This window comes from Eupeodes corollae, chromosome 2 (genome assembly GCF_945859685.1).
Source record: "Eupeodes corollae chromosome 2, idEupCoro1.1, whole genome shotgun sequence".
Classification (NCBI taxonomy): Eukaryota; Metazoa; Arthropoda; class Insecta; order Diptera; family Syrphidae; genus Eupeodes; species Eupeodes corollae.
In genome coordinates this window covers 71,963,901-71,981,617 of record NC_079148.1, presented here as the reverse complement: position 1 = coordinate 71,981,617, position 17,717 = coordinate 71,963,901, and the positions used below count along the sequence as shown (strand labels likewise).

Genomic DNA, 17,717 nt, shown 5'->3' with positions numbered 1-17,717 from the left:
TTAAAGTACCAGAACTTTAAAAGTAAAACCACGTCAGGGCGCCCTAAAAACACCACATACTGCGTCAAGTTAAGCCGGATTCTAAAATAAGTGCTCCCAAAATCCCGTCAGGAATTTTACAAGATTTTGATGTGAACATTAATCCAGAGACAGTAAGAGTTGTTCTAAGAAAAAATAAAAGTAGAATCGCAAGACGGAAGCCGCACATCTCAAAAGTGAACGCTAAGAAGCGTTTAGTGTTTGCAAATGAAAAGTCGACTTAAAGCTGTTATTAGCGCTAAGGGATACCAAACAAGGTATTAAGTTAAAAAATACAGTGTCGTACGCAGACTTTTTTAGAAAAAAATTTGTTAGTTTTAAATTTTTTGTATCTTTTTTTTGTGAATTTTTTTATAAGCTTTAATTTTTATTTTGTAAGAATACATAAAATTTAATAAACACGGAAGCATATTTCTTGAAGTTATTCCTAAAATAAAGCGGAATTTTTAAGTTATTTAAATTTGTTTTATTTGTACGCAGACTTTTTTGATTCCCTGTACGCACATAAATCTTTCCAAAAATCTTTTATTTTCAATTCGACAAATCGGACCCATTACAATAACTTCCTATGGGAAGTTAAAAATAGAATATTTAAAAAAAAAATGTACGCCAATAATAATCAGGGACTTAGATCGACTAGCTTGTGACTGATAGATTGCCCGATTGCGAAAGCATAAATGATTTTAAATTTTCTGGCCCTTAAAAAGAGGGAATAGGTATAGAGTATATTGAAAAAAAAATATTTAAATTTAAAATTTCAATGTCAATAAAAATTCAATTTTATGGGCCCCTAGAAAATCCCGGGCACTAGGGCCCCCCTTTCCTCCTCTCGACGGGGCTGCATGTGTTGTTTTTATGTAAGAGGCATAAAGGTAAGACTTGTGTTTGCGTACTCGGCGATTTTTTCTTGTTCAAAATAAGAATTGTTTAATTTTGATCAGAAGCAGCACCGCATGACCATTGTCCAAGACAAGTTGAATGATGTCAATGATGATCCTGATTTGCTCAAAAGGGTTATAACTGATGACGAATCATGAGTACATGGTAATTACGACAAAACCAAAGCCCAATCATCATTTTCTTTGATTACCATGGCGTTGTGCATCAGGCATTCCTTCCACAAGAGCTTATGGTAATCAAAGAGTACTATACCTTGAAGGTTTGCGGCGTTTACGTGAATCAATAAGAAAAAAAACGACTGGAAATGTGGAAAGAAAATTCATGGATTTTGCTCCATGATAATGCAGCTGACAAGTCGTTATTAGTGAGTCAGTCACCATATTCATCAGGCTTGGCTCCGGCTTTTTCCTCTTCCCGAAATTGAAAAGGCCCATAAAAGATGAAGATTTGCCACGATTGAGGACATTAAGGCTACATTGCTGAATGTGTTCAAGGCAATACCCAAAAGTTCATTTCAGAAGTGTTTTGACGGCTGGAAAAAGGGATAGCACAAGTGCATTTAAAAAGGGTGCTGGAATCTTTAACCGTCGTAGTATTCAAGAACTTCTTTCATTCTGAATAAAATTTTCCACATTCAAGAACTACAAATGTAAATGGTTTTTATTAAAAATGTTTGCAATTCTCCTTTGTAGATTAATAAGTGTATCGGTATGCGTTTTCGAAGCATTTCCTGAAGCCAATACTCCATATCTTACTCGAGATTCAACAAGCGAATAGCAAACCTATGTTTTAACATCTTTTGTTAAATATCTTGTCAGATAAAATAAAGAAAAAATAGCACTCCTTAAACTTTGCATTACGTTACTAATATGCTGGTGCCACATAAAGTGTTCATTTATTGTTATTCTAAGGTATTTTGCATCTGCAAAAAGTATAAAAAGAACAGGACACAGTTTTGATCCTAGTGGTACACCATGTGTGCACCTTCTTTTCTTACTCCATGAACTTCCAACTTGGAGAGATAGATAACTATTAATTTTTAAAGAGTTCTGCTGATGCCAATTCTGTAAAGGATATCGTGACTCAACGTGTCAAATACCTTGCTGCAGTCCACGAACTTGACCAATACTTGATGGTTTTCATGAGACCAGAGGTTTTCCCATATTTTTACATTTTTGAAAACCATTTTGATTGGATTGCAGCAAGCAGTGTTTTTCAATAAATTTGTTTAGTCGTCTCAAAACAATCTCTTCAAGACTGAAGTGAGTTTCAATCTTTTTCCGCTTTTGAAGATAGGACGAATAACTGAAGTCTTACAAATTTTAGAAAATCATTATGTTTTTTTGAAAAAAAAAAATCAAAATCTCTATATCATGCCAGTTTCTATTATATAATTGGTTGGATAAAGGCAACGATATTCGAAAGTTGACTGGAAAACCTCCCATACAATCAAGTCAAGTCTAATTATTTGAAAATGTTAGCTGGTCATTTTTTTTTTTCATTTAACAGAAATTTTATTACTCTGTGATTTATTCCATTTAAAGTTTTGTGTAAAAAAGTTCCCTTGTCAAATTGGAAAAGGAAAAAGAGACTGGGATGCGACCATCACTGATAACTTCTCTTCGGTGTCCGTCTGTCTATCTGTCTAAAAGTTCAACAAAATATTAATAACAATATTTTGTGTGGTATAGAAAATATTAAGTCAATCGTTTTGGTTGTTCTCGTAATACTTGAGTCAAAAACCATTAGGTTTTCGTGTTTCCTAAAAACGTTTCGAATTAAATATTTTGTAAACAAATTAACAAATGGGGTTTCCATGGGTAAAATAAATCAATTTATTTTTTATCTAGATCTGTCAAACACAAATTTCCATGAGGCGACATAAATTGATTTATTTTAGATTTGAGCTCAAATCCAAATTAACACGAACATGAAGTTTAACTAATACAATGACAACAAAGAAAAACAATTTCAATCGTGTTCCATGCGCCACTTAAAATATAATTTTTGATTATAATGAAATAAGTTCGGGTTCAATACCTTATTTTATTCCGGAGATTTTTAGTTAAACAAAAAAAAAAAACAATTTTTTACCAATTTTAGTAGCATTCTTTTAATTTTGTTCTCATTTTCATGTTGCACTTCTTCTTGAGATATGGACGATAAACAAATTCTCCCAAATGTGCAAACGTACATACGTACACACGGACATTTCTAAAAGTTTTTGATTTAAATTTAGGGACGTCAATTCAATAAATCGAGCCGATTACAATAACTTCCTCAGAAACTTAAAAAGCAATATCTCTTAACTGAAGATAGAGGTTAGTAAAGTAAAGTTCCAAGTATAAAATTAACAAGGTTTGAAAATGAACTATTTACCTTGGTCCGACTTTGCGTTCAAGAAATACAGTTGACTGCAAACAAAGTCCCTTATTGGTCCTGAACCTGCCTATTATTTCTTTGTAAGGTTTACTAAGTTCCATTCATTACTTCAAATTCTTTTATTTTGTATTCTAAATGTATTTAAATTAATTTTATATCTTACTTAAATACTTTTTATTACCTATTTCGATCTCAACACCCTAAAAAAACGTTTTCTCATGGAAAATTAATTTTCGTTTGCAAATAGAATTTAAGTAAACGTTATTCCGTTTATACATCATCGATGGATTGAATATGCATTGAAGCTTCAAATGCCCTTGAAATAAAATTGCGATGGTCAAGGACACAGTAAATAAATTAAATTTACAAACGGGTATGGGCAAAAATATATACACACTATGTTAAGGTTCTCTTTGATGTTATCTGTAATGACCTTTTATAGATATTTAATTTTGGTAGCCATTTTTAGAAGATGTGATTGATATTTCCATAATTGATATTATGTTTTAAATGTAGATTGATACTAATTTATTAAATCAGTCATTAGATAAAGGGCAGCAAGGTTTTTAATTCAAATTTAAGTTAATTATAAAAAATGTCGCATAACAAGCGTTGTAATACTTTATTGAGCTTACATTAACAATTGTCAATTAATGTGAATTTAATAATCAACATTTTTGTAATGGTTATTATTATTATTTATAAACAAACTACATTATTTGATGTGTTAATTTCGATATTAGCTCAACTGCCTTTTTCATATACTGTTACTCTCAGAATTGAGCGTACACCAAAAAGAAAAAAAAATGTTTTTCTAATTTGATATTTATTATTGTAACTTCGTTTAATATTTTATGTTCTTTAACAAAAAAAAACTCCAAAAACAATTAACAAATTATAATAACAATATAAACTCAAAAATTCTTCAAATACATGTCACAACATTAAAAATAATTTTTGAATTGAAGTAAAGGTCATGGAAACGCTGATTAATTATCAGCTCAAGAAATATCTTGAATATCGAAAGCTTCTTAATGACCGGCAATACGGCTTTCGTAGCAATAGGTCCACTGGTGATCTCATGGTTCATCTCACTGAACATTGGAACAAATCTTTCCATAGTTTTGGAGAAAGTAAGATTATTGCTCTAGATATTTTAAAAGCATTTGATAGGGTTCGGCATCAGGCTCTATTATCGATGCTTGTTTTTGGTTTTCATGAATGCCTCCTTCTTTGGATTAGTAATTACCTTTCGAATCGTTCAATACAAGTTGTATTGGATGGATTCAAGTCTGAAAACCACAAAATAAATGCTGGTGTGCCCCAGGGCTTATGTGTTATATCTCAAACACTCTTTCTCATTTTTATTAATGATCTCTTGGCTGCAACATCTAATCCAATACATTGTTTCGCTGACGATAGTACTCTTTGCTTTTCATATTCGTTTTCAGATTCACACCCCTCTTCTTCGGATGTGGAACTGCAACGACAAAATATGATAAGCTCATTAAATTCCGACCTAAACAGTATTGTAGAATGGGGAATAAGAAACCCCGTGGAATTTAATGCTTCGAAAACGCAATGCTGTCTTGTATCGTTAAAGCGAAATATACCCCCCTGCCATTATCCATAAATGGCACTTACATCGAGGAAACTGAACATCTCGATATTCTCGGTATGTGTACCACTAACTACCTTTTGTGGAATGATCACATACGCGATGTCGCCAAAAATGCCGCAAGATGTTTGGGTTTTCTAAGGCGATGCAAGAAGTTTTTCTCCCCCTCTGATCTGGCTGTTATTTACAAGACTTATATACGTCCAAAGCTTGAGTATAACTCCCATATCTGGGCTGGTGCTCCTGGAACTTACTAAAGCCTCTTGGATAGTATTGAACGTAGAGCATTTAGATTGATTGGTGATATTACCATCATAAGATCATTTACGTCACTTGAACATCGTCAAAATGTTTCTTGTCTTACCCTCTTTTGCCGTTATTTTAATGGTTTATGCTCTAGAGAAATAGAAAGCTGTATTCCTCCCCTTAAACAGTTCAACCGTAATACTCGCGCTTCTAGGAATGCTTATCAATATACCCTCGAGCCCAACTTCGGTCGTACTGTCAAGTACAGAGATTCGTTCTTTAGCCGTACTATGCGAATGTGGAATACCTTGCCACACTCTGTCTTTCCCAGCTATTGCAATATTCAGGAATTCAAAACCAATGTGCACCGACATCTCCTTTCAAACTCCCTCTCCCTTTCCTAGTGCTCACACAGTGTCTACATAATAAGGGTAATATATCCCTTTGAGTGTGCGCTTATTATAAAAAAAAAATTGGGTCATAGTCTTGTTTCTATACCCAAACCAACTGCATTTCCTCTTCAGCATAGGGTAACATAACCTCCTAGATAATTTTCACATGCTCGGTTGCATCAATTATACCCCCAATGGGATAAATAGACCCGACACCGTAGTATGAAAAACAAGCCCATATAGTGCACCGTGGATCGTTTGCTGCACTTTGGGGTCTTCTCACATATTCTTTCATCACACATTGCTTTCATCGCTCCGCAGAAAATTCCTCCATTTCTCTTTTTCCCAATTTCTATGTGATTTAATAAACCCCATTCTCTTTGCCACATGCCTTTTCGCTTATAAAAGACTACTTCGAATTGTAACAGGGCTAACAGACAGTTGAAGTCCATTTCTTATTTTCCTAGAGCCTATGGAAGGGTTCTGTTTTGCTAGCTGAACAATTTGTCTGTCTGTTCGTTCAGTAGCCATCCTTTTTGGGCTTCGCGTTTTCGGTTTATTTTGTTATTTTAAGGCGTTACTGACCATTTTTGCTGAGCAGCTTAGGATGTCTTGAATATTTTGGTAGGTTTTTCCCTCCAAACGCAGTTTTCGAATTTCTTCGGTACAGTGTCTTGACCGTCCCATAGCTTATTTTTGAGCTGATTTTTATTAATTTTGTATATCCTAGTATGTTACAAATACTTAAAACTTTAAATAGTGAAATATTCACTTACCGAAAAATAAAAAAAATAATTTTTAACACTTTTTACTTATAAAATCAAGAGCACTGCTATTTTTATGATCACTCTATATCCAGAGAGTTTGAAATAATGGGTGTTCAGCGGGAAAACTAAGGTATAACTTCAAGCTAAAAGTCTTTAATATGAAAACGAAAGACCGTTAGATGCAAGTAACATGTTAATTTTTTTTTGTAAGAATTTCCATCATTTAAATAATTGACAATTTCATAAAATGTGCCCAGCACTGCTATTTTTATGAACACAACTGTATATGAAAAAAATAAATAAAGAAGAATATGCCGAAAATGTCTCATATGAGTGCACGCTCAATTTTGGGATTGACTGTACATATTTTTTTATTTTTTACATTGATAACCTTGAAAGCAAAATATCAAAGAAATTCCAAAAAAAAAAAAACGATTCTCTTTACATAATAAACTTCATTAAACAAAATTATTTTTCAACCACTTGTTTTTGTTTTTGTTTGTTTAAATTAAAAGTTCTATTCAAAGTTTTATTTTGTATTTGTGGAAATATAGAAAAAAAACAATGAGTTCTATTCCTACATACGATGTATTATAAGTTTAATAGACATGAGATGTTTATCTTTCAAATATTTGCGAAAAGCAAACATATGAGTCCGCATGATGCTAATTATCTCATTATTGTTATCTTTTTTTTTATTTTTTGAAAAAATCATAATGTGCATTAAAAACACAACCACTTTGTCATTGAGATTAATTTTAATTGCTTACAATTTAATATAAGTTTTAAAAAGTTTACGACCAGTCTACGGATAGTCTAGGAAAAATATTCTTAATTTTAATAGTGGGAGTACAATACAAAAATCAGATAGAACCAACTTCGACGGTTGCTCTCTCTTTGCCTACAAGCTGCGATTTGCACATAAACTTGCATTGTATTAACTCCATATAGAAAAAATATGGGGAACAAACACTTATGCAAGAAGATGTGCACACTCCCCACATATGAAAAATGGCGACCCCCTTTGAAATATGGCGGATGTAGTCAGCTGTTCAGAGGTGTTCAAAGAAAATTCAAAACTGTGGATGAGCAATCAGATTTGTTTCAATTTTCAGAGTCCATCGACTTAATTTTGTCGATGCAAGAGTTGCAGGAACATTGAAAACGAGAGTTACAGAATGTAAACATGGATCATGAAAATAAAACAACGCAAGAACATTGTAAACATTTTTATACACTCATCTCTTTTTTACATTCCTATTTTATTTGTGTGTACTCGTTGCTTATTTTCTTTTCAGTACTCACGACATTTCCAAAATTCTGAAAATAAATGATTTAAGTAGAGACTAAATAAAAAGGCCGTCAACTTGTTACTGCAGGTGGCAATTTTCATTGCATAAGATTTGTGAATTGGCGATAAGCTATTCTTACTCCTTTTCACTAAGCTATAGTGTGTTGCTTTTAAAGGCTTAACTACATAAGCCGAAAAGTAATTTTGTACAAAAGTAAAAGTAACATACATTTATAAAAAACATGTACTTGTTCATAACAAATAAAGTCTAGTCTAAACCTTAACCTTTTACACTCTTTCTGAACACATCTTTTCTGGTTTTGGTTGTTAATGCCATCTATCTGTAACTCAAAGAAAGAGAAAAGAAAAACAAATTCACCACAATCTTCCGTTTTAACGTTTACCGTAATTCATTGACAAACGAAAATTGTTTGCTAGAATTAATTTGTGAAAACCAGAGAGAGAAAGAAATATCAAATGTCTCAGTTCTCTCTGCTCTCCGTGGTGAAAACATGTATACACCGAATCACCGATACGAATTCAACACGCTATAAAAAATGAGAGTAAGGGGTTTCAAAGGGACGGAGACGAGGAAATTTGGCTCTCTCGATAAACAAACACAAATTGTATGAATGAAATTAATTTCAAGAGTAGTTGAGAGTTGTAAGTCACTAAGCCCTATTTCTCAATGGGTTGTTCCGCCACCCAATTTATGTATTTATTCAATATCTCCTATTGTTTTTTGTAGCTTTTATGTTTTTATGAAAAATTTAATGAATATCGAAAAGAAACGTTTTTTGTGAGATATGATTAGTTTGAAGCCAATATTTTGAATTTTTGAAAAGATATTTGAATCGAAAGTAAATTTTTTACCAACTTTTAGTATTGTTTTTTTTTTAGGTTTTTATTTTTTGTAAAAAAAACTGTCAATTGGATTTTTTTTTTCAAAATGTTACCAAATGTTAAAAACAATATTTGCTATAAGAAAATTTTTTAAAAAGATGTTCGAGTCAAAAATAAATTTTAACAAACTTTTAGTAATGTTTTTTTTTAGGTTTTTGTTTTTTTTTTATAAAAATAAACTGTCACTGTACCAAATGGACCCTAAGTTCTTGAGACTACTGCTCCAATATATACTGCGCTATGAAGCCTACTTATTTAACAGCATATTGACTACTTTCGAGTTTCCTTTAGAATGGAAGAAGGCTAAGATTATTTCCATACCCAAAAAAACCAAACAGGTACTGCTACAGAATTTCCGCCGATTGCCATTCTTTCGTTTCTTTCGAAAGTGATCCAAAATATATTACAATCAACAATCTGTTAAGTACCTGTCAGCCTGGTAATCGACTTAAGCGCAGCTGCAAAGCAGCCTTATTTTTTGTAACTGATCAAATAAAAATGGCAATGGACAGTGATCATGTTTCATTGCTAACACTGTTAGGTTATTTAAAGGCTATTGATACTGTTAAACACTCAATTCTTTGTAGAAAGCTGCGAATTAATTTTGGAGTTTCTTTAGAGTCCTGTAAGCATGTTCTTTCGTATCTCATTGGAAGGCAACAATACGTGGTGGCCAATGGATACTCGTCCACATTTCTCAATATTTTAAGTGGAATCCAACAGGGATCCTTGGACCAAACCTCTTCTCACTTTACATAAATGAATTACCACAAGTTGCTACACATTGTTTAATTCATCTTTATGCTGATGATGTGCAGCTTCTGATAAGTCGACCTTTTGGTAGCTAAAAACGATATCCGCCTTAACCCTATCAAATCAAAATCCCTCCCCATTTAACGCAAAAACTTTGATCTATCTTGTTTAAACTTTTTGAGACTTGACGACGAAACCATTGAATATGTTAGCACTGCTAGAAACTTGGGAATACCACCTTAATAGTCCCATTGGTAAAGTCTATGGAAGTCTCCGCCTTCTTCAAGTCACTCGATATATCATCCCGAACAAAACTAAACTGCTGCTTGCTAAGGCCCTTATACTACCAATCGTGCTGTATGGGTAAGAAATCTTTTGTAAACTAGACTGTGTGACTAGCCGCAAATTAAATGTTTCTTTATAACAATATTGCCGCTATATTCATAATCTACGTCGTTATGATCACATGTCCATTTTTGCGGTACGGATTTCTGGTTGTAGCCTAGACAGGTTAAAAAATGTTCGCTCTCTGAGTTACCTGCATGAAATCATCCAAACACAACAACCTGATTATCTATACGGTAAGCTAAATTTCACTCATTCAACAAGGTTCTTTGCGTTAATATTACTCCGATACAATTTTCTAAATAGTGAGCGTCAATTTTTGTATTCATATTGTACGCCTTTGGAACTCTCTGCCCATCGCTATGAGGAGAGTAAAAAGCATAAGAGATTTGCAGCCATCAGAGATGCCGCCTCTGAAGTGCTAGGTTTCACATGGCCACCACAGCGAAACCCCTGGTTTGACGACGAATGCCGGCAAGCGCACGCAGCGAAACAAGAGGCATACAAAACGGTGCTGCACAAAAGGACTAGAGCTGCTCGTGAGCTCTACGAGCAGAATAGGAAAGAGGAACACCGGCTTCTTAGATGCAAAAAAAGAGAGCATGAGAAGACCAAATATTCACACTACGGCAGATCTTAGGAATAACCCAGGAGCTTCAAATCGATACCCACCATCTTTATCGATTTTAAAGCCGCGTATGACAGCATCTATAGGGAAGAGCATCCCTGTCAAACTTATCCGTTTGTGCAGAATGACGATGGAGAATGCACGCTGCTCTATCAAGGTCGGAAAAGATCTTACCGATGCATTTGATGTCAAAAAAGGTTTTAGGCAAGGCGATGCACTGTTATGCGACTTCTTTAACATCGTTATGGAAAGAATTGTGCAAAACTCAACCGTCAACACTAGAGGCACAATCTTCCAAAGGACCATCCAATTACTCGGATACGCAGATGAAATTGACATAATTGGAAGATCAAAGCGTGATTTCAGTGGAGCGTTTTTGAGCATTGCAACGGAAGCGAAGAAGATGGGTTTAGTGGTCAATGAGGGCAAGTATCTGCTGTCATCAAAAAAGGGCACTGAACAACGACGTCTTGGACAAAACGTCACCATGGACAGCTATAACTTTGAGGTAGTTAAGGACGTTGTCTACCTAGGCACCGCTATTAACACAGACAACGACACCAGAGCTGAAATCAAACGCATCTAAAATCACCATCTATAAGACACTCATCATCGCTGTTCTCATTTATGGCGCTGAGGCCTGGACCCTGTCAAAGAAAGATGAGAACGTCTTAGGATGCTTCGAGAGAAAAATTCTTCGGGTGATTTTTGGTCAGATAATTCGTAACTAAATTTGTGGAGCCTTTTTTATAAACTGGATTTAGATATAAGTATTTCCAAAGAATTGGAAACTAAGAACAATGGCTAGGAAACATGAGACAACAATTTTACAACATAAATGATGGTATTCCATCAGGACATTTTTTAGCTTTAAAGTATTGTCCCGTATAAAGATGCTTGCAGAAGAAAAATCTCCAAAGGCAGTCATAGAATAATCTACGAACATGTCCTAAATTGACTCTGGAAGATGACTTGAAGAATTTTGAAAGGTCATAGAAGAGTATATCAAGCTTACATTTGCTATTAACGTATCTACAACACATATGGAAGTTCATTTTTAGATCACACTCAGTATTTCAAAGATATTGAGATTACAAAAAGTTTGAACAAATCACAAAGTCGTATTGCAGTTCTTCGTGAACTCTAAGCGTCTCATCACTCTTTGATATTCGTAACATTGAACTTGAAACAACCCTCATTTCTTATGTTTTTAAAGCTTTTAAATGAAATAGCTTAAAACTATTACTACTACTGCTTAAATTTTTAATTCGCGTCACAATATTTAATAATAAAATAAGCAACAACAAACAAAATGGACAAAATCTAATTTTTAAAATAACCAACCGTACTAAAAATATTAATTTAATGAAATAATTACATTAAAAAAAAGTCGCTCCTATCAAAAGGTTGAAGTCTGCCGAGATTAAATTTTGTTGGCTAATTAACTTGAGTACCATAGAAAATTAAATCTTCAATAAAAAAAATCCAATTTTAAGTCCTATAAGAAAATTCCGTCCAAAAGCGACACTTTTAAATTTGTTGTTTATTTATTTTGAACTTACTCTATATTTTTTTAAATTTTAACAAGAAAAACAAAAAAAATAAATGAAATCAGCTTTTTGATAACAAAATACACAAAACATTTTACTACTTAATTAAAAATCTATGTTTTGATGACATATGTAGATTTTTGGTTTATAGATTGAACATTAGTTTTAGGAACTATTACATGATATGAAAATAATACAAAAATAAATGTAAACACATGTTTTTTGTTTGAAATATTTTAATGCACGTAAATTAATATTTTTGTTTTCACTTAAGAATTTCAGATAATCCAAAAGATAATAAAAAAATATGGATCGATGGTGGCATTCATGCCCGTGAATGGATTAGCCCTGCTGTCGTTACCTACATTCTAGACAACTTGATGTCCAATTGGTCGACATTGCCAAAATATCTAACATCAAAAACTTGGTATATAATGCCTGTTATGAATCCAGATGGTTATATGTACAGCCGAAGTACAAATCGTATGTGGCGAAAGAATCGTTCCAAGAGCAGTCGTAACTCCTGTTCTGGTGTTGATTTGAATAGAAATTTTGACATCAATTGGAAAGGTCCAGGTTCATCGACAAATCCATGCTCGGATACGTATCGTGGTAGCGCACCAGCATCGGAATTGGAAACCCAAGCAGTAACTAGATTTTTAGGTCGACGTAAAAAAAATCTAGGAGCCTATTTGACTTATCATAGTTACGGTGAAATGATTGTATATCCGTGGGCTTATAAGACTGCAAAAGTAAGAGATCACAAGGATCTCCAAAAAGCCGCTGAATTAGCTGTAAATGTAAGTTTACTTTTTATTGTATACAACACACAAAATATTTTATGTCTATATTTGTAGAATATTCAAAATGAAACAGGACGAGCTTATAGAGCTGCGACAACTTATGAACTGTTGGGTGTTGCTGGAGGTGGTTCAGATGATTGGAGCAGAGCGTCGTTGGGAACAAAGTATGTATATACTGTGGAGCTCAGAGATCGAGGTTATTATGGATTTGTGCTACCTAAAGCACAAATCAAGGCTACAGCGAGAGAGGGGTGGACTGTAGTCGATACAATAGCAAAGTTTTTTTAGATAAAAATGATGATGAAATAAAAGCCAAATTAGTATTATTTTTTTGTTTCTTTTATAATTTATAAATTTATAAAATATTTGTAATATTATTTTGGGCATTGCACTTGAATTCCAGGAATTTTAATTATCAATTCAAATTCGTTACCAAAAATCGTAAGAACAAATGAAACAAAGATAGTTTTTCCAGGTGCGGAGCCTGGCTACAAGCAGTTGCATATTACGCAAAGAACTATGAGGAGTTTGAGAAAGTGTTTCTGATGCTGTTGCAATTAAAAATGCAAAAAGATGTTGAACCAGCTTTTCCTTAAAAGCCAAATAATATTCCTTAGCTCAGTTACAGTTTTCTTTGTGATACCATAACAAAGCTTAAGGAAAGGGACTCATTAAAAAATCAAATTGATTTAGTTGAAGATGCTGTTTTAAAAACAACTGCTGTTAAGGATCTCTTGCTCTAGCCATACAAAAGAAGCTTGAACATGTTTTAGTAAAAAAATAAGTGTTTTCCACAATGAGAAATATATGCAAGGCATTTACATTGAGTTGCAGTTATGAAAATTATTTGAGAAACTTTACAACTGATGAAATGTATGCCTTTAAGAATGCTACACTTACGTCAAATGACGTAGAACGTTCCTTTTCGATGCATGTATAAGACGTTTTAAAGGACCAATCGCTAAAGCTTTATTTTTAAAAACTTTGAGATGAATTCCATGATTTATGTCAATTTTTCTATTGTTTGTGTTATTTTGAAAAAAAAAAGTTTTTTTTACACTTCAGAATTTCAGAAAATAGTAAACTTATAGCAAGCAACAACAAAATTAATGGGATGTGTGAACTCTAAGTTGGAACAGAAATGTACACCTAAATCTTTAAATGTGGAGACACGAGAGAGTTTTTGCTGTGATAAACAGTAGTCAAATACGTAACTGATTAATTTTTTAGTGGAAGTTATAGTCTGGCATTTTAAAGGGTTGAGTAAAAGGCTATTTTTTGCACAGCAAAATGTGAAACTATCAATGTCGGCTTGTAAAAAAATACGATCATGGGTGGACTTTATTATTTTGAAAACTTCATATCGTCAGCCAAAATGAGAAGTTCACTTGAGCGTAGACATGACGATATGAATATCAGAATGATACGCAATTGGTGCTCCCTCAAAAACTCTACTGGTCCGAAAATAATCGTGTAAAATATATAGTTACGCTCAGTCGGTTATCTAACTGCCGTTATATTTTTTCAAATATCACAATAGAAGAAAAAGTCAGCTCTCTCCTGTACAAAATTAACAATGCTGCCGGTAAGGGTAAGGCTTGTAAACGTTTTATTCCAAAAAATAAATGGTTTGACTATGAATGTTTTCGCGCTCGAAATAGGATGTTAAAACAGCTCAATCTTTACCGAAAATATAATATCGGATTATGTAAAAGACTTTACATAGAGAGGCGGTCTAAGTACTTAGGTATCTGCAAAAATAAAAAAATCATTTTTGCATACAAAAGCATTGAAAAGCTTAACACAATTAGGAATGCTAGTGATTGGTGGAAGTTAGCTAACTCGATGAAGAAATGTAAACCAAAACAAAATGGTAATCTTAAAAGTCAAGACTTTATGATGTATTTTAGGTCACTTTTTTTAAAATCTGTAAATGATCTTCATTTCTCTTGGGCTATGCCAGAAAAAATAGATAACTTTCTTGACTCTCCTTTTGATATGTGGAAGCTTTTGCATGTAATACAAAGAGCAAAGAATAAAAAAGCGCCGGGTGAGGATAGAGTGAGCTATGAATTTTACAAAAATGCTCCAATTTGTTTTTTAAAAGAAGTTCTGTGTCTATTCAATCAAATTTATCTCACCGAATGGATTCCTTCTTCTATTCGTAAATCAATTATTATTCCACTTTACAAAAAAGGGGATTAAAATTGTGTTGAGAACTATCGAGGTCTTTTGCTACTTGATTCAATATATAAAATTTTCACTGGTATTATCCTTAATAGGATTAATAGCTGGATCGACTGTAATAGTATCCTCAGTGAATTCCAGGCAGGTTTTCGTAAAGGGTAAACGACCGACAATATTTTCAACCTCACAAGTATTATACAACTTAACCGCAAGAAAAAGAAAAACACTTTCGCTTTCTTTGTGGACTTTTCCTGCGCTTTTGATTCAATTCCACGAAATTCATTATTTTATAAACTTTCTTGTTTCGGATTATCCTCAAATATCATCAGAATCCTTCAACAGCTTTATGAGAACACGACATGTCGGGTGTGGGATCAAACATCGTTGTCGGAGTACTTCTTGGTTAGCCAAGGCGTAAAGCAAGGGTGTTTGTTAAGCCCACTTCTATTTGCTCTTTATCTGAATGACCTTCATGAAGACTTACCCGTTGGGGTGTTTGTGGCGAATATGGTGATTAAGATTTTACTTTATGCAGATGATCTCGTCTTGCTCTCTAACTGCCCTGCTGATTTGCAACTAATGATTGATCATCTTTTCAAGTATTGCTCCTTTTGGGGCCTAAAAATCAACTTAAACAAGTCAAAGATAGTTGTTTTCCGTGATGGTGCAAGAATTTCTAAGAAATGGAATTATGGAGAGAACCCCATTGAAATAGTAAACCATTATAAATATCTGGGTGTTATACCTAACTATAATTTGTCTTTTAATAAACATCTCGACTCTAGGCTGGTTGTTTCAAAAAATGCAATTAATGCAAAGTGGTCAAATTATATTAAAAACTCTTAAATAGTAATTTCTTAAAAACTTAAGATTTTTAACACTGCAGCTAAATCAATTATGTTTTATGGCACTCAGGTTTGGGGCTACAAGCGATTTGAGCAGGTTGAAAAACTATTTCGGTTTTTCATAAAAAAAAATGCTGTACCTCCCCAGTAACACCCCCAACTATATGTTACATTTAGAAACTGGCCTTAACTCTCTTTATGTTCAAACTCTACGATTCCATTTTAACTACATAAGAAAAACTCTTAAACTGCCTAGATCAAGATTAACACGTATCCTTGCGGAGGATACAATCGCTGTAAACATTTATTGGGCCCGCGAATGGAGAGATATATGCAATAACCTAGGTTTAGATATAGATACTAACTGTTTTACTTCTCCATCTTCCTTGATCGATCTGCATGAAAATATTATTGAAAGCTTGATAAATTTCGAAACCTCGGAAAACATTTGTAGTGCCAGAAATTCACAATTCCATGATCTTTACCCTCAACTCGAATACTACTCTAAACTATATTTTTCCGACGAAAATTCTTCCCATTTGGTTAGCCTCGTTCTCAAAGCTAGGGGTGGGCTTCTCAATATTAACGCCAAAGCTTTAAAAAAAAATACAGTCGGTATTTACACAATTTGCAATCAAGATGAAGTGGAAAACACGTACCATTTTATTGGCAGATGCCCAGTATTCAAGAACTCTAGACATATATGTTTCGGTAAAAATGTACTTTCTTCAGAAGACCTTTATGAAATTTTAAACGGCAAAAACTTTCAATCTCTCTTCAGTTTTTTAAATTATTGTTTAAAGTATAGAGAGTTATTATTAAATGAATTTTGTTATTAAAAAAAAAAAAATAAGTAATAATTAATAATTAATAGGAATACGAAATATAAAGAATAACGTTGTTGTTATTATTTCAATAATTTTGTAATAAGATTTATATTAGTATATATTTAGCCAACCTGACAGACAACATAAAGTTATGTGAATAATACTGTAATATTAACATTACACTATTAAGATTTTGTGAAAAATTTTGTACTGATTTTGTAAACAATGAATTATTAATAAAATCTTTTATCTATCTATCTATCTCTAGACATGACGATACAAATGCTTTAGAAAAGTCAGTGTATACACAGTCAACTTCATAACCTTGTTCTAAAGCGTTTGAACATACATATGTATGAGAATGTGAGGAGATTAGTAACGGTTGATCTTTTTTCACAAAATTATGTTGCTGTTCGCAAATGATATTTTTACTAAAATATGATACGCTTGAAGTTGCTTATATCCAACTTGTTACCTTTCTTGAAAATTGGTGTTAGAAATGACTTCTTATACATACTGGGAAATTTGCCTGTTATTAGAGAAGGTTTGAATAAAAACGTAACAACTTCAACTAAAGCATTACTACACTTTTTTAGTACTATCGGGGGAATACCATCAGGACCGACTAAGTAGTCATCATTCAACGCAGATAAAAGATCAAGAACCGTACTCTGTAGCACAGGTATGTGACTACAGCTAGTATGCGAAAAAGTGTGAAGATTATGAAAATATACATGTTATTCAAAGGAATGCCTTCTTTTTCTTATGCTGATGTAATTTTCATTTATTGTGTATTTTTTAATTTTGTAATGTACCTACTTGTTTTTTAGTTCCTTTAAATGATAAAATAAAAGACTGATTTTCTTTATAAAAAGTTTTTTTTTTGTGTTCATTGAAAAGAGGGAGATACAAGGTTAAATATATGATTTTAAATGCATATTTTAAGTACATATTTCCCATTTTTAAGAGCATATCTTAAGCGCATATTTTTTGTTTTTAAGTGCATACAAATGCTAGCACTACTTATCAGCTAGTTGTCTATTTATCTTTTTTTTAATTTATAATTTATGTATGTTTAAAAGAATTGTTTTTATTTAAACTTCTTACCAATGATACATTCAAAATGTTCTTTAATTCTATTAACAATGTTACATTTAAAAATACCTTTTTTTAATATCTATTTTTATTCTTAGATTTTGATTTTTCTTAGAAATTGAATATAATGAAAATGACTTAGTGCC

General features: G+C 32.8%; 2 protein-coding genes across 3 annotated transcripts in view; one reads left to right on the top strand and one right to left on the bottom strand.

Moving 5' to 3' along the window:
• The window catches only part of LOC129945663 (carboxypeptidase B-like), a 34,022-nt gene extending 21,079 nt beyond the window's left edge, over positions 1–12,943 (top strand). The window contains exons 4-5 of the mRNA XM_056055509.1: positions 12,089–12,614; positions 12,672–12,943. Of these exons, the coding sequence (XP_055911484.1) occupies positions 12,089–12,614; positions 12,672–12,905 (760 nt within the window). The 3' untranslated portion in view covers positions 12,906–12,943. The remainder of the gene's footprint in view (positions 1–12,088; positions 12,615–12,671) is intronic.
• Positions 1–17,717, bottom strand: part of LOC129945662 (centrosomal protein of 162 kDa) — a 131,445-nt gene that overhangs the window by 112,724 nt on the left and 1,004 nt on the right. The window lies entirely within an intron of this gene.